General features: G+C 50.7%; 2 protein-coding genes across 11 annotated transcripts in view; one reads left to right on the plus strand and one right to left on the minus strand.

Moving 5' to 3' along the window:
* The window catches only part of LOC138803420 (ERI1 exoribonuclease 3), a 134,823-nt gene extending 125,460 nt beyond the window's left edge, over positions 1–9,363 (plus strand). For 8 of the 9 annotated variants that reach the window (XM_069987398.1, XM_069987401.1, XM_069987403.1 and 5 more), the window contains one exon: positions 8,831–9,363. In XM_069987398.1, the coding sequence (XP_069843499.1) occupies positions 8,831–8,913 (83 nt within the window). In that variant the 3' untranslated portion in view covers positions 8,914–9,363. The remainder of the gene's footprint in view (positions 1–8,830) is intronic. The other variant, XM_069987395.1, reaches the window with a different exon arrangement.
* Positions 9,364–9,807: 444 nt separating this feature from the next.
* Positions 9,808–18,746, minus strand: LOC138803422 (DNA methyltransferase 1-associated protein 1). 2 transcript variants are annotated; one of them, XM_069987408.1, is made up of 10 exons: positions 18,341–18,746; positions 17,388–17,479; positions 16,948–17,143; positions 11,767–11,895; positions 11,490–11,657; positions 11,126–11,311; positions 10,912–10,983; positions 10,575–10,647; positions 10,124–10,419; positions 9,808–9,924 (listed from the first exon to the last, which is right to left on the minus strand). In XM_069987408.1, the coding sequence occupies exons 1-10, from the start codon at positions 18,443–18,445 to the stop codon at positions 9,865–9,867; spliced, it is 1,377 nt and encodes a 458-aa protein (XP_069843509.1). In that variant the 5' UTR covers positions 18,446–18,746; the 3' UTR covers positions 9,808–9,864. The 2 variants fall into 2 exon arrangements, with proteins under 2 accessions (XP_069843509.1, XP_069843507.1); XM_069987406.1 differs by having other exon boundaries at positions 11,767–11,925.
* Between the last annotated feature and the right edge of the window lie 316 nt (positions 18,747–19,062).

Raw genomic sequence — 19,062 nt, forward strand, 5'->3', positions numbered from 1 at the left:
TGATTCTGTAGCTTTCTTGGAAAAGAACTGATTGAGCAGTAGGTATCGTTTCCTCCACCTCTCATGGACCTCCACAGCTGCCTAACCTGGCTTCTGTGACTATGGCCCATTGGGTTTGAATAGAGTTGTCATGTCCTGCCAAGCCTTGGAGTTTGGATCAGGGTGGGTTGGGGCTTCTTGTTTGGTATTTGGGACCCTCTAGTTATTTGCCTCACCAAGCCTGAATTGGGACCCTGGTAGCCAAATGTGTTATAAGTAACTTTAGGGGTTTGATGCCATACTTAACTGGTCAGGCAGCTCTGGAGGTTGGCACAGGCATTTCCGGGCACCATGCCCTCTCGGCCAGGCGCATCCTCCCCCCCCCTCGCCCCCCCCAAGTGGCTGTGAGCTGGCGGGTAATGGGCGTGTAATGGCCTCATTTCCATGCCCGGCCTCCAGGAGCTGCGGTAAGTGTTTGATTGCCTTAATTTCCAAACACATCATTATCCCAGCTTTACCAGCGCTTAATAAACACTTTATGAGGATTTTTTTAAAAACATCTTCGGTCCGCATACTTCTCTGAAGTGATAAACTCTAATTAAGTCTAATATTTAAAAATATGGTAATGGTGAGTTGTTTGAATAAGTGGACTGCATTTCTGTAATTTCATTATTACGTAAAACACGCTAATTATTTGGAGCGCGCTTATTACGGAGAGAGAAATCGCCTGCTAATCAAGATGAAATTGCCTTTTCCCCTTATTGTTGAGCCACCATCATCCTTCACCATCAGCCCTGTGGCACCTCCAGGCACCTCAGTGGCGTGGAGGGGGCTAGGGGAGGGGCCGAAAGAAGGGGTCACTTTGGAGTCTAGGCTATAAGGACCCTGTCTAGGGAAGAGGAGAAAACGACCAGAGGGAAGAGAGAGTGTATGTCTGGCAGTATTCAGGGAGAACAGGGGGCTGCGGATGGGGAGTCAGGGGATGTGTGGGCCAAGACTAGGGCAGGGGCAGGATGATGAGGTACACCAGGATACGACTGCACATTATTGAAATAACAATAGTACTGGAACAACTATTTTTAAGCACTTTGCAGCTAAAGAACTTATTTCATCTTCTTAACAATCCTTCGAGGGAAGCAACTACTATAATTATTATTCCCATTTTAAAGAAGAAACCAAAACACAGCAAAGTTAAAGTTCAGAAACTTGCTCAAGTTCGAGAAGTGAAGTCGTGGCGTGTGCATTAGAACTCAGAGTATGAGGCTAGAAGGAGTCTCTGCTGCTTCAGTCCTGACTGCACTGCCTTGGGCGCCCATCTTTCTTTGGAGCTTGCATTTGAGACTGCACCTTGCGCTGCCACCAGCTGGGTCCCCTCGTCACTGAGTTGTCAGACTTAGCAAATAAAAATACAAGACACCAGTTAAATTTGAATTTCAGATAAATAGTAAGTTTGGTAGGTTTTTAAAAGAGAGAGAGAGAGAGAGAGAGAGAGAGAGAGAGAGGGTGAGGGGAGGGAGGGAGAGGGAGAAGAAGGGAAAGGGAAAGGGAGATGGAGTTGTTACTGGGGTCTGAATTCCATGCCAGTCCCTTAGCTTTTTCAGCTCAAAGTTAACACTCCACCACTTGAGCCACAGCTCTATTTCCAGCTTCTTGGTGATTACTTGGAGATAAGAGTCTCAGAGACTTTCCTGCCCTGGGCTAGCTTCAGATTCTCAGAGCTCAGCCTCCTGAGTAGCTAGGATTGTAGGCATGCGCCACTGGCATCTGACAACAAGTAATCCTTTAGTGTAAGTATGTCCACACATGGGGCTGGGACAGCACTTAACCTACTCTCAGGGAATTACTGATGGTAGGATGTCCTGACAGGCAAGCAGAGAGGCAGAAACAGTAATGAAATGAGGTTCTAGAATATGGACACCTAAGGCTCTTGCTGTCTCATACATGGTTCCTGCTCCCTACATTCTTGGGGTCTGGTCGTGGGGCCTGAACTCTGGGCCTGGGCGCTGTCCCTCAGCTCTTCAGCTCAAGGCTAGTGCTCTACCACTTGAGCCACAGCGCCACTTCCAGCCTTTTTCTTTTTGCTTATGTGGTGCTGGGGAATCAAACCCAGGGCCTCAGGAATGCAAGGCAAGCGCTCTACCACTGAGCCACCTTCCCAGCCCCTCCCTACATTCTTTTCCCCATCACACACCTCTTTGCTGGTTCCTGTCCTATGGACTCTGGCCCCATGCATCATCAGTTTCTGGAGACCACTTGGTAAGCTGTGTTACCAGGCAGGAGCCTACAGATACACTCCAGTGGATCTCAGAATATGTCTGCATGTTCCTTTGGGCCATACTGCCTCTTAGCCTCTTATGGTGAGCAGTTTGCCACCCTGCTGCCCTTTCTGTTTCCCCAATTTGATTGACCCCTTCAATCATTTCATGTCCATTCTTTCATTCTTTCCTGACTCCCACTGACCCATGCATGTATGAGAATTGTGTGTATGATAGAGGAAGGGTGTGTGTGTGTGTGTGTGTGTGTGTGTGTGTGTGTGTGTGTGTGTGTGTGTGTGTGTGTGTGTGTGTGTGTGTGTGTGTGTGTGTGTGTGTGTGTGTGTGTGTGTGTGTGTGTGTGTGTGTGTGTGTGTGTGTGTGTGTGTGTGTGTGTGTTTTAGAACATTGGGATAAAGAAGCCCTTCTCAGCCAGATACTAAGCCTTAAAGAAAATGCCTGATAAGTTTGGATGTCCCATATAATCGTACATAAACTTATTCAAAACTTCACTGCCAAAGCTTTCTTACCTCGGTGAATAAAGCCAGTCCTTCAGTCTCCTCATTCTGTTTCTTTAAAACTCCATCTTCTTCCCCCTATCTGTATCTGTCTGCTTATACTGCCTCTACCTTCACATTTAGCCCTTTGATTCCTGACCTGGTATTTTAGGTAATTCTGAAACACAGATTGGTTTTGTTCCCTCCTTAAACATGTTACTGCCTCTGCAGGAAAATGATAAAATCTTGAGCTCTTTAATTTAGCATTTGTTCCTCTAGTGAGCCATTTCCAACTTCACCAGCTTCATACCTCAATTTCTTACCCCTCACCCACTTACTAGACTTAATTTTTTGGACTCTCCACATTTTACCTCCTACAGAAAAATATCTATACTCTTTATTATACTGACACCACCTCTTCATGTCACCCTGACTTGCTAAATCAGAAACCTCTGCCGAGCTTGTTCTACCAGAAATCCATTCCTGAGCCTCAGGCAGAACTAAGTAATATTTCCAGGGCTCCTTTTCTCAGTACTACACCCCTTACAGGGTTGTCTCTTAGCTCCTTGAGGACAGGGAACTACAGACCCCTACATTGCCCATGTCTGCCAGCACACAAAAGGGGTCAGTGCACAGTCGCTGGTGAACTGAGTGCATGAATGAATGGCTCTAAGGGTTTCTTGGATTCTTTTCCTCCTGAAGGTCTTCCTGGCCCAGTCCCTACTTCCAATCCTGTGTCTCCCCTCCCCCACCCCTTTAAACTGCAGAGCATTTAAAAAAAATATGCAAAGAATTGCTGGGTGCCAGTGGCACACAGCTATAATCCTATTCAGGTTGAGATCTGAGGATCACAGTTTGAAGCCAGCCTGGATAGCAAAGTCCATGAGATTCTTATCTCCGATTAACCATCACCAAAAAAAGCCAGAACTGGGGCTGTGGGTCAAGTGGTTGAATACTAGCCTTGAGCACAAAAGCTCAGGGACAGCATCCAGCTCCTGAGTTCAAGACCCCGTACTGACACAAAAAAAGGAGTGAAGGGGCTGGGAAGGTGGCTCAGTGGTAGAGTGCTTGCCTTGCATGCATGAGTCCCTGGGTTCGATTCCTTAGCACCACATAAGAAAAAAACCGGAAGTGGTGCTGTGGCTCAAGTGGTAGAGCGCTAGCCTTGAGCTGAAGAGCTGAGGGACAGCGCCCAGGCCCAGAGTTCAGCCCCACGACTGGACCCCTCCCCCCAAAAAAGGAGTGAAACAAGGGAGGAAAGGAAGGAGAGAGAAAGAGAGGGAGGGAGGGAAAAGAAAAAAGAAAGGATTACAACATGTTTATGAAGATACCTAGCACAGGTCTCCCTCTTTTTTCACTAGCAATCTGGGGGGATGGGTGGAAAATAGTGATGGATCTTGACTGAACCCCCTCCCCCCGCCCTACTGTCTTAAAGTATACAGCTTTCTCTTCTCAGCTTTCTTCTTTGTCAAAACCTAGAAAGCCACTCTTCCATGAGCTCTTGAATGCTTTGCTCATCCACCTTGCATACACACATGCGAAGGCAGCACTGCCTCGGCAGGGTGCCAGCTGTTCTGCTCATCCTGAAAGCCCGGTGCATCAAGACTGTTGTTTCTGATCTGCTCCCCGTGTGTGCCTCTGTCCACAGAGCTGTGCTAAACTCCCAGAGGCTACCTGCAGCCGCCTCAGTAGCCAGATGTTCTGAAAGTCATGGGAAGGCAGCACTAGCAAGACCACACAGAAGTTTAATGTGCTGTTTTGCTTATGTTAATAAGGGAAACATTTCTTCTGAGGTTGTGCTTTTCTAATTAAAATAAATTCTTTCCACTTCTTTTTTTTTTTTTTTTTTTTTTGGTTGTTGTTGTTGATCATGAGGCTTGAACTTTGGGCCTGGGCTCTGTCCCTGAGCTCTTCAGCATTCTGCCACTTGAACCACAGTGCCACTTCCGGTTTTCTGGTGGTTAATTAGAGATAAGAGTCTCACGGACTTTCCTGCCTCAGCTGGCTTTGAACCTCAATCCTCAGATCTCAGCTTCCTGAGTGTTACAGGATTACAGACGTGAAACACCAATGCCCAGTTTCTTTAAGAAATCTTACCCTAAATTGGGCACTGATGGCTCAGGTAGGTAATCCTAGCTACTTAAATCTGAGGATCCTAGTTTGAAACTATCTTGGGTAAAAAAAAGTCTCCGAGACTCTTATCTCCAGTTAACCACCAAAAAGCCAGAAGTGCCAGAAGCAGAGGTGTGGCTCAAGTCGTAGAGCACCAGTCTTGAGCAAAAAAGAGCCCAAGGCCCTGAGTTCAGCCCCAGTACTGGCACAAAAGAACAGAAGAGAGGGAGGAAGAAACACTACCCTAAATTTTCATAAGCAATGGAGGTCCTCCATGAGAGGAGAAGACATAGAGGAGAAGGTTATAGAGGGAGACTCCACACCAGAGCTCTCCACCAACAGCCTGTCCTCTACTCCGGTCCCCAGACTAGTCAGCCAGCTGGAGTATAATTGCCAGCCAAGGGTTGTTGTCTCTGTGTGAACTCTCAGTGGCATCCCAAGGGGCTGTGCCATAGGAACCTCAGTATGGTCTCATTCACTCAGCACGAGGTCTGGAAGGCAAGGCTGATAACCCAGGTGGCCTTGGAGTTTCAAGCAGTTGAACAGTTGGCTTATGAATAACCCTAGACTGGTCTCTGGTGCTTCTTCTGCCAAGTTTCTTCTTCCTCCTCCTCCTCCTCCTTTTTGAGGTATGGGGATTTGAACTTAGGGCATCATTTCTGCCAGGCAGGTGCTATGCCATTTGAGCCAAGCCTCCAGCCCTTTTTACTTGGTCTATCCATTGAGCAGTGTCTAACATTTATGCCCAAGCCAGCCTAGACCATGGTCCTTCTGTTTATGCTTCCCTTGTAGGTAAGATAACAGGCTCACACCACAGTGCTCAATTTTATATAGTTTGAGATGAGATCTCGTGAACTTTTTGCTCCAACTAGCCTTGAACCTCAACCCTCCTAATCTCTGACTTCTGAGTAGCTAGGAATGCAGGTATGAGCCATCCCAAGTTTCCTTCTAATTGTGCTATTGATTTTTTTTTTAGCTGATCAGTAATTTACATTGCCTTCAAGGAAGAAAAAGCCCTGAGCTAACAGCAGATAACTGCCATTCCACTGACGTGCAAGGTCAACCTGGGATAGTTGCTTCCTTTCCACATCTTTTTTATTGTCGTGCACCAATTGCAACAAATCAGACTTTAGAATTCCCAGTTAATAGGGTGGAGTAGTCAGAGTCCTGGAGTGAAGGACAATTGGTTTCAACAGGTGTGCCAACCTGTCTGCCATGTGTACCAGGTGTTGTACAGTGTACTTTCCCACCAGATAACTAGCACCCCAGCTCCTCTTCAGAAGAGAAGAGGTGTTCTGAGCAGAAAGACGAGCTATGCAAAGCAGCACTCACAGTAATACTGTAGCTATTCTTAGCCCTAGCACAGGACCATCTCAGAGAAATGAAGCATTTGCTGTACGTCTACACACAGTGCAACCCATAAGGGCAGTCGGAACTAAAACAGGTTTGTCTGAACCCAAAGCCCACTTTGTCACTTTCAGAAAATACTAAGTGGCTTCTTGAGATGGGAATGCAGGGGCTGGGGGATGAAGGGTGGCAGGGTGAGACAGGGGTAGCAGGGATGGCAGAGGCTGTGAACCACATTAAAGAGTGGAGACATTAAACAGAGGGTGGGGTGAGTCACTGAGGGGTTTACGGAGGGAAGGGCATGGTCACATGTGTATAAGGAAGATCACATTGCCTGCAAGAGGATGGATTAGAGGGAGAGAGCAGGACAGACTTGTAATAATCCAAACAAAAGGTGATGACTCACGATGGCTGCTGCCGAATGAAGGAAAGTAGATGATTAGAGAACAAGACTGGCAGTGGGGTGGAGTTCAAGAGGCCCAGGCCGGAGGGGTGACTCTCCAGGGCAGTGGGAGCTCAGGATTTGGGTGAAGTCATCTAGTGAGTAGTGTGGGGAGAAGTGAAGGTCAGGCTGGGGTGTATGGCCCCTCCCAGCACAAGTAGACCAGCGCTTGCCTGCCAGCTGGCTGGTGGCCTGGGGGTCTGGGCTGGGACCATTCACTTGGGCCAGGGGAGGCAGATTGAGTGATTTGTCCGGCAGTGAGGGAGGAGCCAGATGAAGTCAATAGAAAACTAATTTTCTTTTCTGCTGGAAGAAATGAGGTGTGTGGCCGCTGGGTAATTGCAGATAACGAGGGGACTTATTCTTAATATGCACAGTGGCTATGGTCCCCAGAGTACAGGAGACAGGAAGGATGGGAGCTGCCCTGACAGGGCTAGGCTTATTTGGGAAGAGAATTCTTGTCATTGCCCCTCCAGTGGTTCACAGCATCTCGGCCCCATTGTGAGCCACCTCCCCACTCCCTGGGCTCCTTCCTGTCCCGTTCCCATCAACTGCCCAGCTCCTCCTGCCGCATCCCCTCTCTCCTCTACCCTCCCCCCCCCCCCCCCCCCCCACAGCTCGGGCATACACACTAAGGGAGACAAATGACAGAGCCTCAGCTGAGCGGGGCCCGTGTCCGGCCCATAAAGCACGGGGATGGGTCACGTCTGGAGTTGCCATAGCTGCCACTACCCACCCATCTGTCTTCTCACCATTCTGCCTTGTGGCCTCCCGAATCCCTGGGGGAACAAGGTGTCACCCTCCCACACCTCCTGAGACCTCAGGCACACACATGTTGCGCTTCGTGAAACAAGAGCCCCATCTGATCTTTTGCTAGTTTCTGGGCTGACTAGAACAGGTTTGTCTGAGTCCAGGTGTGGGGCATGAGGGTGAGGCCTCCCCTTGTCTAGGCCATGGTCCTGGCCAGGGTGAGCTTGGGGGTGGGGGGGAGCGGCATTGGAAGGGGACTGAAGAGACTTCCTGACCCCACCCTGACCTTACCAGTCCCCCACACTTGATTACAACATCGATGTACAATATTTCTGCAATCACAGCATCGATCCCTGGGGGCTGATGGGGACTGAGGCCCTGGTTATGGCCCAGGAACATGGAAGGGAAATGGGAAGGGAGTGGAAAGAGAGGTGGGTTAGGGCCTGTCAAGTTGAGCAGCTGATCAGTTTTTGTGCTAGGCTTACTCTCAGGACAAGTTCTGGATAGCTGCCCCTCATGCCAGGCTGCATCCCCAGAATTCCTGCAGCCTCCAGAGTGCCAAGACAGCTTAAAGCATCCAGTTGTTCACAAAGACTCATGCTAGGAAATCTGTGGTGGGGTCTGGTGCAAGCAGACATTTTTAACTTGAAGTTGAGTGTAAGCGCGCGCGTGCGCACACACACACACACACACACACACTCCAAAAATGTGACCAGCACCCAGCTTTGAGCCTCCTGGGGCAGAGGCAGGATGTGGCTAATAGACACAGGGTGTGTGGTGGGGCTGATGGCCAGGGCTAAGGGAGGGCACACACCTACGCCCTCCCCAGACAGGAGCCGCACAGGAACAGGTGCCTGAGGGCAGATGAAGTCTCTCAAGGCCTTGGCCTGGCAGTGCCGAGCCTTGTGCCTTGTCACTAGTGATTATGGCCTGGGCCACACTCCCACACACACACGCAAGTGCCGGCAAAGTCACCCTGGCCGTGGGCGTGATGAATGGCCGCACAGTAATGAAATGGAGACATCAAGGAGGGTGGCGGGAAGACGGAGTGTGGCGGACGTGCCGTCCCCACACGGCGGCAACAAGAAGGATCGCCCAGCGGCCGGGGGCCGTCAAGGGAGAAATTACACATTTACTCTGCCTTTTTCTTACTGCGACGGCGCCCATACATCACCGCTGGGGCCAGGACGGGACATGCTGGCCAATTTCCAGCATGAATTATGGGCCTGAGAAGCATTGAGACTGGGCTTCCTGCTGGCCCAGTATCACCCAGCCCAACTTGATGCTGAGATGTTGCCACCAGGGTCAGGGCCTCCTTCTCAAGCCTGTGGCTTCTGACTCTGACCCTGTCCCCTACCCCCTGCCCCCACCCTTAGAAAAGCAGCACAGCACCTGTAGGCAGGAGGGGAAGAACCTGGGGCCCATCTAAATGTCTTCTCTTCTTCTTATAGATGACTGCAAGAACATTGCCAACATCATGAAGACACTCGCCTACAGAGGCTTCATCTTCAAGCAGACATCAAAGCCATTCTGATTGGCCGAGGATGGGATGGGGCAGGACAGGGTAGCTGCTTGGCCCAGCCCAGAACCCTCCTCTCCCTCACACCAGAGGGGAAAAGGGAGTGGCACAGCCCTGCGCCCAGAGTGTCCCCTAGCTGCCCTGTGGGCTTGTGCCCTGGGCGGGGCTTGGCCACTTGGCCCCTCTGGAGCAGACACTTTGTGCCCCCCACCCCCACCCCTTAATCTTGGCCCAGTATTAGCCCTATCCCATTGTGGGCCTGGGCTAGGGGGACCCAGTACTCACTGCCTCCTCCCTGGTACACAGGCTTCTGCTGGGGCCACTAGGCCCCCCCCTGTGCCCCCTCCCATCCATAGTGCATGGTGTGTGGTGCCCCCAGGGCTCCAGGACAGATCAGGCCCCATCTTGTGTCTACCCCAATCCCCACTGTGAACGTGCCACTGAATAAAGTCGGGGAAAACAAGACCCTGTGTGTATATGTGTGCACGTGTGTGTGTGTGTGTGTGTACATGCGCAGGGACATCTTTTGTGTTCAAGGCTATTGATGTGCTAGTACCGTGCTCCCAGCTGCCTGGCTGCCTCTCCATACAAGGCCATCAGCATGGGAATGGCCATTACAGCACCTCACTGGCAATGCACAGGTCCAGACTGGGGGAACCATCTAAACACTCTGCTCAAAGCTGATAAAGGAAACCACTTCTATGTGCAAAGCCATCTTGAGTATAAAACTACAGTTGTTGAAGGTACAGAGTATGGGGCAATGTTGGTTAGCGGTTGGAGAAGTCAGGCTGCTAAGGACCCGGGTGGGCAGGCCCTGACTACCACTTGTATGGCGTGGTATGTTGGTCCCCACCAGTCCAGCCTCCCAGCCAGGGATATCAAAAGTGCAGGAAGGGAAGCAGAAGTGGCTCAGTGCATCTCAGCAGCTCTATTTACACAGCAGCACCACCCACACCCCATGGCCTCTCATGGCTTCTTGGCTTTCTTCACAGAAGATGAGCTGGAGGCTGATTCCCGTCGTTTCCGCTGAGGAGACACAGAAGAGGTTAAGGTCAATGATCTGCAAAGGCTGACTCAGGTTTGGCCCAAGTCTTACTTTCAGGGAAGGTGATGCCCACTGGTCCATCTGATCTTGCCCTTGGCCTCAGCCCCTCACTGTGACCATTCCCTGCAGGTGCTGGAAGGATGGGGCCTGTACTCCCTCCCCGTCCATGGGAGTGCTTACCGAATTTGGCGTGAGTGGTGCTCCCACCACATCAATGATGGTATCTTTGGTGGGGTCAGGGCCGAGTCCAGGTTCCGACACTGCTGGCTCGGCAGAAGCTGGGGTTGGGCCCACTGCTGGTGTGGCTGGGCCCCCCAGCACCCCTGCCCGGGCCAGTGCCTCGTGCCGGTGCCGCAGCATCTGCAGCTCATACTCGCAGTTGGCGCAGGCCTGCTTGAGCTCGTAGAGCAACACCAGGTCGCTCCGCAGCTCGTTGAACATATGTACCAGCTCCTCCGTGGGGGTAGGGCTCAGCTCTACAGGTAAGGTGGAGTACAGCTGCAGCTGAAGGTCTGTACCAGGAAGCTCGCTCCCCTTGCCCAGGCTTCATACACAGTGGGCGGGGGGGGGGGGGGGGGGGGGGGGCCTGGGGGGAGGGGGGAGTGGTGGTGTAATCCCGTCCCACACTCACCCACTCCAAGCTCTAGCAGCATCTGTTCCAGGGCCTTGATTTTCTTCTGACCCACAGAGCTGGGCAGCTTCATCTGCAATGACCCAGACAGCTAAGCCCTCTCTCACACAAGAGGCTTGGGATGAAGGGGGCTAAAGGCAGTGGTCGGAGCAGGGGAGGGAGCCCCTAGGGGTATCTATGTCCAGAACGGGAACTAGCCAGGAAGTAAAACAATGAAAGTATGACCTTGGCCTGGCCACACCCCTGAGATCCTGGAAAGGCCTTCCACCCGTAGCCAACTCTCCTCCACTCCAGCCATCTGGGGACCAGCCCAAACCAAGTGACACAACTCACGTACCCGCTGGCTCCGCAGCGTGACACCTGCAGACTTGAAGTCTGGAAACTTAATGCCTGCAGTCTCAGGTACAGCCTGGGGGAGAAAAAGTTAGGAAGATTGCTGGGGTCAGTCCCAGCAGCCCACCACTCTGGATGTTCTCAGAGATCCCCACTCAAGGTGGGGTCTTGTGCCAAGAGACCCCTCCACCCTGAAGTGGCTGGCTCAGCTTCCATACCGGCTTCTCAGCCTCCTTTTTCTGGGGTAGCTTCTTCTTGGGGGCCTTGCGTTCCGTGCGCCGTTGCTCTGCTGTGGTGTCAGCTGCGGTAATCAGCTTCTGCAGGTCTTGGCTGCGTTTCTCCCGCTCCTTCTTCCGGGCCTCGATCTTACGCAGCTCTTGTAGCAAGTACTCCTCCTCTGCCACCTGCAAGAGTGAGAGATGCTAAGAGGTGTGTGAAGGCAGCCCCAGATGGAATGAGCATGGAGGGGAAGAGTGGCTGGTGGGCAGTAATCAAAGGTAAAGGGATTAGGAAGGAAGTGAGGGAGAACCAGGCTGGCAGGGGGGCTCCAGCTTGGAAGTGAGATGTGGGCTCAGCGCTGACCTGCTCGGGGGTCCGGTTATAGAGCCGCTCCAGCTGCTCCTTGCGCCGCCGCTCATGCCCAGCATCAAAGACTGGGATCTTAAGGTCTGTGCCGGGCACAGCCCGCACATTGGCAAGCTTGGCACAGATGTGGTAGTACCGCTCCTTCAGGTCCTCCACAGAACGCTTCTGAAGATCAAGATGGATGTGAGATGAACTATCAGGCATATGGAAGGCGTGGAGGTAGCACCTACCAGCCTGGGAGAGCCAGGCACAAAGCAAGCGCCTACCAGCTCACCTTGAACTGCTGGTGGTCATACCGGTCATGGATAACTACAAATCGCAGGTCAAAGCGGCGGCTGAGGTCAAAGAGGTGGTCAGTCTCTGCCTTGGTCCAAGCATCATCATGGAGATACAGCTGGTACTCCTGCTCTGAATACACAGGCACCTGCACAGTCTACTGGCACACAGGGACACAGTGGTGGCATGCCCACGTCAGACCACGCCCAATAGGCTCTGGCCACACCCCCATAGCCTTTGTTTATTACCAACCTCTGAGCTGGACAAAAGCAAATCCCCTTCCTGTGCCCCTGCTGAGGGTAGCCTGCCTGACAGCCCTGGCAGGCTCTGGAACTGGGACCTTCCTGGATTTAATAAAGGAGCAACCTCACCCTATCTTCAGCTCACCCCTGGCTCCATGGTAAGATGAGGGCCTACTTATAAACACTTCAGTGGAATCTAAAGATGAACTTTGGATTCAGGCACATCTGGGTACCTGTCAGACAGAGAAGCACGAAGCTCCCAGTACATAACTCGTATCTAAAGCACTACTACCACCCAGTGGTGACAATGGGACTTGCCACTTCCTCAGAGCTTCTAGGTTGGCTGTCTATGCAAACAGCACCAATGCATGTACTCATGTATTCATGCCAAAGCTGCACCTAGCCTAACACACACCCCAACCCTAAACCCAGAGACAACCACGACTTCCACCAGCTGAGTCAAAGACCCAAGGAAGGAGTCAATGTTAGGCTGGACCAGGTAAGTTTCTCTTCTCTGTTCAAAACCACAACTGCTGCTGGGCACTGGTGGCCCATACCTGTAATCCTAGCCACTCAGGAGGCTGAGATCTGAGGATCTCAGTCCAAAGCCAGCCCAGGCAGGAAAGTCCATGGAACTCTTGTTTCCAATTAACCACCAGAAAACTGGAAGTGGAACTATGGTTCAAAATGGTAGAGTGCTTGCCTTGAGCAAAACTCGCTCAGGGACAGCACCCAGACACTGACTTCAAGCTCCATGACCAAAAAAACAAAAACATATAAAACTTTTTCCAGCTGCCTCTCAAGACATTTCCTATTGGAGGTCCCGTCCCATACCCTTCCAACTTAACATACCCAGTACTGAACTCACTGCCCTGCTTTTCAAATTCACATCTACAATGTCCTCACCCAACCCACTGCCCCAGCCAGAAACCCTGGAGACATTTTCAATTCCTTTCACCAAATCTGTAACTTTACCACCAAAATCTTCTATCTCCAGCCACCTCCAGGCCAGACCAACATGATCACGCACCTGGATCAGAGAAATAGCCTCCCTGCTGGTGCCTGCCTCCCTTCATCATCCATGGAGCTCCCCATCTGTAGCCAAGATGTGGCCTCCTTGCACAGTACAACTTGAAGGGCAGACTGCTGTTATAGGCAGACTGCCATCACTGGTCTATGGTTAAAAATGGAAATTATTTAATACCAGCTACTCCAGAGTTGGAAATAAGATTGCAGTTCAAAGCTAGCCTGGGAAAAAGCTAGCAAGACCATGGGAGTGATGGTGCATACTTGTAATCCCAGCTGCTTGGGAGATGGAAGTAGGAAAATCTTAGTTCAAGGCCATCCCAGGAAAAACTGAAAGTCTTATCTGGAAAACAACCTAAGAGTAAAAAGCTGAGAGTATGACTCAAGTGGTAGAGCATTTGCTTAGTAAGCACAAGGCCCTGAGTTCAATCCCAGTGCTGGGGGAAAAAATGGAAATTGAGAGGGGCTGAAAAACTTTTTATAGTAACTGTGCTGCTGAATGTAATATGAAGAGACATGGACCTGGGCTATCTTTAAATTCAAAATATAATAAGAGCCAGGCATAGTAGTATATGCCCTTAATCTCAGTACTTGTGAGACTGAGGCAGGAAGATCACCAGTTCAAGGCCAGCCTAGTCTACATGATGAAACTTTGTTTCAGAACGAACAAAAAGTGCCTGCTTCGGCAAGCACAAGACCACGAGTTCAAACCTTACTATCACAAAAAAAAAAAAAAAAAAGAGAGACATCCTCACAACAAATTGAGATGTACTGTTCCAGTATCTTACCATGTCCTCTAAAGTCCCTTCAAAACCATAAAGATGATTCACTATCTCCTCAAGAGCAAGAGTTATCCTGCTCATTTTCGTTTAGGGCTTAACATACCACACAGGTATCAATGACTAACCACAGAATTAAATGAGTGACAAGAGTCAATCATCTGGCTACTGGCAGCCACTGTCCCACCCAGACCCTCCATTCCAGCCAAATAAACTGCAGTTTCTGGAACATATATACCAGGTTCTCCCCCTCACCATTGTTCTTTGTCTTCTCACTTCACTCCTTTCCCGCCATGGAACATTCTCATTCTTTTGATAGCCTTCAGAGATCCCTCTTACACATTTAGTCCCATTTAATTTTAAAAAGCTCCAAAGCTCAAGCTAATCCTGCTCTCCAGGTGTTCACAGTGAACTAAGAAGACTTTCCTTTATTCAATCATTCATTCATTCACTCAACAGTATTTGCCTGCTATAGCTCTGCTAGGGACATGAGCTATTAGCTCTGCTACTGACAGAGCTAATAGTCCAAGTAAAAACTTAAATCATTTTCTCAAAATACTAACTAGCAGCATGGCAAGTTTGATAACCAAGAGACATCTAGGACATAACAAGTGACACCAGATCCAGGCTGGTGACTGAGAGTGGGTCAGGAAAGAGGTAAACGAGGCGTGGTTTAGTGTCACATTCACTAAAGGAGTGAGCGAAGATGGGAGGAGAACCAAGGCAGAACATAGTCATTAGACAGCTAATGTGGGAGAGCCTAGGAGTTAGGGCCATGTTGGGAAATGAGGGGTGCATGAAGATCCTGGAGGTGGGCAGCTGAAGCCCTGAGCCACAGGCCTATGCGCCTTACTACAGTGCCTAGAATTTGTCCAAAGGGTCATGAGAGCCAATATGGTTAGTTTTAAGAAGAGTAAAAGGAGCCAGGCACTAAAGGCGGCAGAAAGGAGACTGGCAACCTCAGTGACACAATGGGCTTGGGGTGAAGACAAGGGAAAATGATACCATGAGTGACTCTGGGCTTTCTGACTTGAACCAGAGATAGATGGATAGATGAGTGAGTGGGGAGCCACTGACCAAAAATGGGACCCCCAGGGAGGAAAATCATTAATTATTAAGATGATTAATTCATTTAACTCTAAGTTCATTCTCCAACCATAGTCACCCAGATCTTCCCAAAAGATCTTGAAATATCCAGCTTAAAATCTGTAATGGAAGCCCAGTGCTGGTGGCTCACATCTATAATCCTAGCTACTCAGGAGGCTGAGATCTGAGGATCACAGTTCAAAGCCAGCCCAGGTAGGAAAGTCTCATAGACTTTTATGTCCAGTTAAACACCAGAAAACCAGAAGTTGAACTGTGGCTCAAGTGATAGAGTGCTAGCCTTGAGCTAAACAGCTGAGATACAGCACCCAACCCCAGAGTTCAAGCCCCATGACCAACAAAAGCCTGTAATGGTTTCTAAGACACCAGGCAAGGCCTAAACTCTTCAGTGTGGCTGCCAAGCCCTCACCTGCCCTGGGCCCTACCCCAGGCCTCAGCTCCCACCACACCCTACCTTGGGCCTTAAGGCTTCAGTAAAAATGCCCATAGTACCCCACACATACGACGGGTTGAAGTTCCTATTTCTGCCTTTGCCCATGCTGCTCCCTCTGCCTGGAAAAGTCACTGCACTGCCTTTCCTAAAAACACATGGTGACAACTCTAGACAACTCAGGCTCCACTCCAGGAAACTACTATCATCTTCAAGGCCTCCCCCTTGATGTACCATGCATCCCACCAGTAATTGTCTCTACCTCCCTTTATCCTTCCCCAACAAAACGGAGTATTTTGTGTCTGGTCCATTTTGTGTGCTCAGTGTCTAAGCCTCAGCTTGGCAGGAGTCACATAACTTGTCTCATCCAACCTCCCTCCTGCTGCCTGAGAAGCCTCATCTCCTCCACTGTGCCTTCTCAATCATGCATCTGCAGTCTCTCCCTCCCCTGGGCCTCTGAGGCTTAAGCTTGATGGTGAGATGGAAGCAACCTGGTGAGATGTGGGGAGCGATGGAGTCACACATGGCCAGGCTCACTCTGAGGAGCCTACAAGCTATCCAGGGAAGATGTCCAGGGGCATGTGAGAAAAGTCAGCATTTGCAGTTCTGGGTTGGAACCCCTAGTACTTATAAGCTCCAAGTCTGGGCCATCCCACACAGCTGATGTGAGGCCACAGTGCAATGGCTTCAGGCATGGACTAGGAAATTCCAGCCCAGTCTAGATCTGCCTCTTACTGAAGACCTTGCTCTGGTTCAGTCTCAGTAATCTAACCCAGAAATATCCCACTTTAGATTAGGATGCTAGCATAGAGGATGAATAAATGGTATGAGCAGAGATGCGATTTACTATGGAAAGAGAATCAACAGGATGCACGTTAGATGTCTTACTGAGGTCTCACTCAAATGCTGTGTTGTGAGAGGGGCACATACCAGCTGCCCTCTAACCGTCTCCCCTCAGTCTCCAATTCACTGCTTATCTCATTTCCTACCCACTCCTAGTCTGGTTTTTACTTTACTTCCTAACATCATTATTTTCTGTCTTCCCTTATTCTTGTCTTGTGTTAAGAGCTAGGGTAGAAGGCTAAGTCAAAGATGACCTCCAAGTTTCTAGTGTGGATAATAGTGCCATTCTCTGAGAAAAGGAATAGGGGGAAGATTATGAGTTCTGTTGAAGAATAACCACTTGATGTGGGGGGCCTTGGAACATTCAGAAAGAGATGTAAGTCAATGATTTGATATGTAGAAACTCTGTAGAGTGGAGACATTAAGTTGGGGGTCACTAACTTCTAGAGGGTTACTAAACCAAGAGTGAATGACACGCACTAGGGAGAAAGCAGAGTGTGAAGATACAGCTCTGAGGAGCCTCAATATTTGAAAAGCCAAAAGAAGCCACCAAAACCTAGTTTTAAGAGAGGATAGGATCCCATGGGGAGAAATACCCAGTCCCCCCTCTGCCTGCATTTGGCACAGGCCTGTGTGGATGATCATGTTGGGTCTGAACATGCCTTTGGAACCAACCCTAGGAGAATGGAGAGAGAGTACAGGCAGCTCAGTGTAGGGGGACAGCACTGGCCTGTGTGTGAATAGTGGTCACTCACCTTATTAAACCTGGCAAAGGGGTAGTCCTTGCCCTCCTCGGCTGCCCGTCGCCAGTGGAAGAACATCGCTCCATCCTTGCGGGCTGGGTTGGTGAATGGCATCCACTTCCATGGCCGAACCTTCTTGGAGCCCAACTTGGCCTTCACTGTGCGGTAGCCCTGACCAGTATCACTGGGTAGCAGTGGGGGTGCATCTCTGGCAGTGGGGTTTAAGGAGGTGGAAGGTTAGAATCAGAAGATGTGTGGGAGCTGATGGACCCTACACCAAGGAAGGAGACCCTAGAGCAACACATCTACGCTCCTCCTGCATCCTGCTAAGTAGGCAGGAGCCCTGGCTGGGGAGAGGAAGTGGGAGCAAATTGGAAGAGAACACCAGGAGTTAGGAACACAGCAGGTGGGCCTGAGGTTGGCACACGGGGACCTGGGATTGCAATACTTGCTTCTTGTCAGAGTAAAGCAGCGCATAAACTTCTCGGTGCATGCCCTCAGGCCTCTTAAAGGTCAGTGTCTCTGATGACTTCTTAGACTTTTTCTGGGAAAGAAAGAGACGGAACCACAGTCTAGACCCCCTTTCTTGAAAAATCTTCAGACCAGGGCAATCCCTAAATAAACCACCTACAGATACAATAACACACAATAAAAATATAGAAACTTGCCCAGGGCCAGTGGCCTGTAATCCTAGCTACTCAGGAGGCTGAGATATGAGGACTGCAGTTCAAAGCCAGCCCAGGCAGGAAAGTCCATGAGTCTCATCTACAATTAACCACCAGGAAAACCGGAAGTGGAGCTGTGGCTCTAAGGGCTAGCCTTAAGCAAAAAGAGTTTAGGGACAGCACCCAGACTGTGAGTCCAAGCCCCACAATAGGAAGGAAGGAAGGAAAAGGAAGGAAGGAAGGAAGGAAGGAAGGAAGGAAGGAAGGAAGCAAGCAAGCAAGCAAGCAAGCAAGCAAGCAAGCTAGCTAGCTAGCTAGCTAGCTAGCTGGGTGCTGGTGGCTCATGCCACCTAACCAGATGTGCAGCTCAAGTGGTAAAGCCCTAGACTTAAAGCTAACACCCAAGTCCTGAGTTGAAGCCCAGTGTGTGAGTGCAAGTGCAAACGCACACACACACACTCACACATATCCCGTCTGCACAGGTCATTCCCCACACACACCTCACCCAGTAGAGCCCTGATCTGTCAGCATAGGGAATCCTCCTCCCATCACTCAAGCCTGTCAACAACGTCGTGGTCTCCCTTCCCAGTAACTTACACAGTACCCGTGCCTTGAGGTCACACCTTTAATCATGCACCTCACTAGAACTGAGCCATCCATCGCTGACCCCGACTCTCTCCTGCTGTCCCCCGTCCTCACCCCTTCTCCCCTGACCCCACGCCCTCAAGAACCCCTGCTACCTTGTCCGGGTTGATGATGTCCTTCTTGCTGATGGTCCCAGACGCTGCATCTCCCTCCGGACCCCCGAGCTCTAGAATATCTCGTACGTCTGCGCCCGTAGCCATCGTGCCTGACAGATGGGGAGGGGACAGAGGAGGCACCTCGGGGTCAAGGGTCGGGTGCTGAGGGGCTCGGTGCCCGAGGGGGAGAGCAAGCTCGGGTCAGAGGGCGGGGCTCCTCCAGACCCAAATGGAAGCAGAAGAGGCCGGCTGCCAGAAGAGAGGAGGCACAAGTCAGGGCTCGGCCTGGGTCTCGACGCTTGAGCGCCCCTACACCACCCCGCTGGCCTCCTGGCCCTACACCGCCTCCACACCACGGATCCACCGCTACGGCCCCTTCCGCCGCTCCCCCAAGCCCTGCACAGCAGAAACTTCCGATTGCGCTCCTTAGAAATGTGGCGGATGGAAACACTTCCGGTTGGTGCTTAGAAAAACGGAGCCGGCTAGCAACCGAGTGTGAAAGCTTCCGGCCGGTCTGAGCCTGTCCCCACCCTGAGCTCCCGCGGTCTCGCGCGCGGTGGTGCCCTGCCTGCTTGCTGGCATTTGCTTAGCCCAGAGCTTCGTGACACTGGAAGGTCCCTTCATTTCTCTGAAATTGTGTCTTCATTTACAACTGTAGTACCTGCTTAAATGAAATGCCAATAATCCGCGTAAAATATGAGTACAGTGCCTGGAATGCTTCA

This window comes from Dipodomys merriami, unplaced genomic scaffold (assembly GCF_024711535.1).
Source record: "Dipodomys merriami isolate MVZ:Mamm:240054 unplaced genomic scaffold, mDipMer1.0.p SCAF_34, whole genome shotgun sequence".
In the NCBI taxonomy this organism is placed as follows: Eukaryota; Metazoa; Chordata; class Mammalia; order Rodentia; family Heteromyidae; genus Dipodomys; species Dipodomys merriami.

Coding starts and splice junctions, on each gene's coding strand:
- LOC138803422 (XM_069987406.1), bottom strand. CDS start 18,445: ATGGCTACGGGCGCAGACGTACGAGATATTCTAGAGCTCGGGGGTCCG. Junction 17,480..18,340: donor ACATCATCAACCCGGACAAG/GTAGCAGGGGTT, acceptor TTTCTTTCCCAG/AAAAAGTCTAAGAAGTCATC. Junction 17,144..17,387: donor CTGCTTTACTCTGACAAGAA/GCAAGTATTGCA, acceptor CCCCACTGCCAG/AGATGCACCCCCACTGCTAC.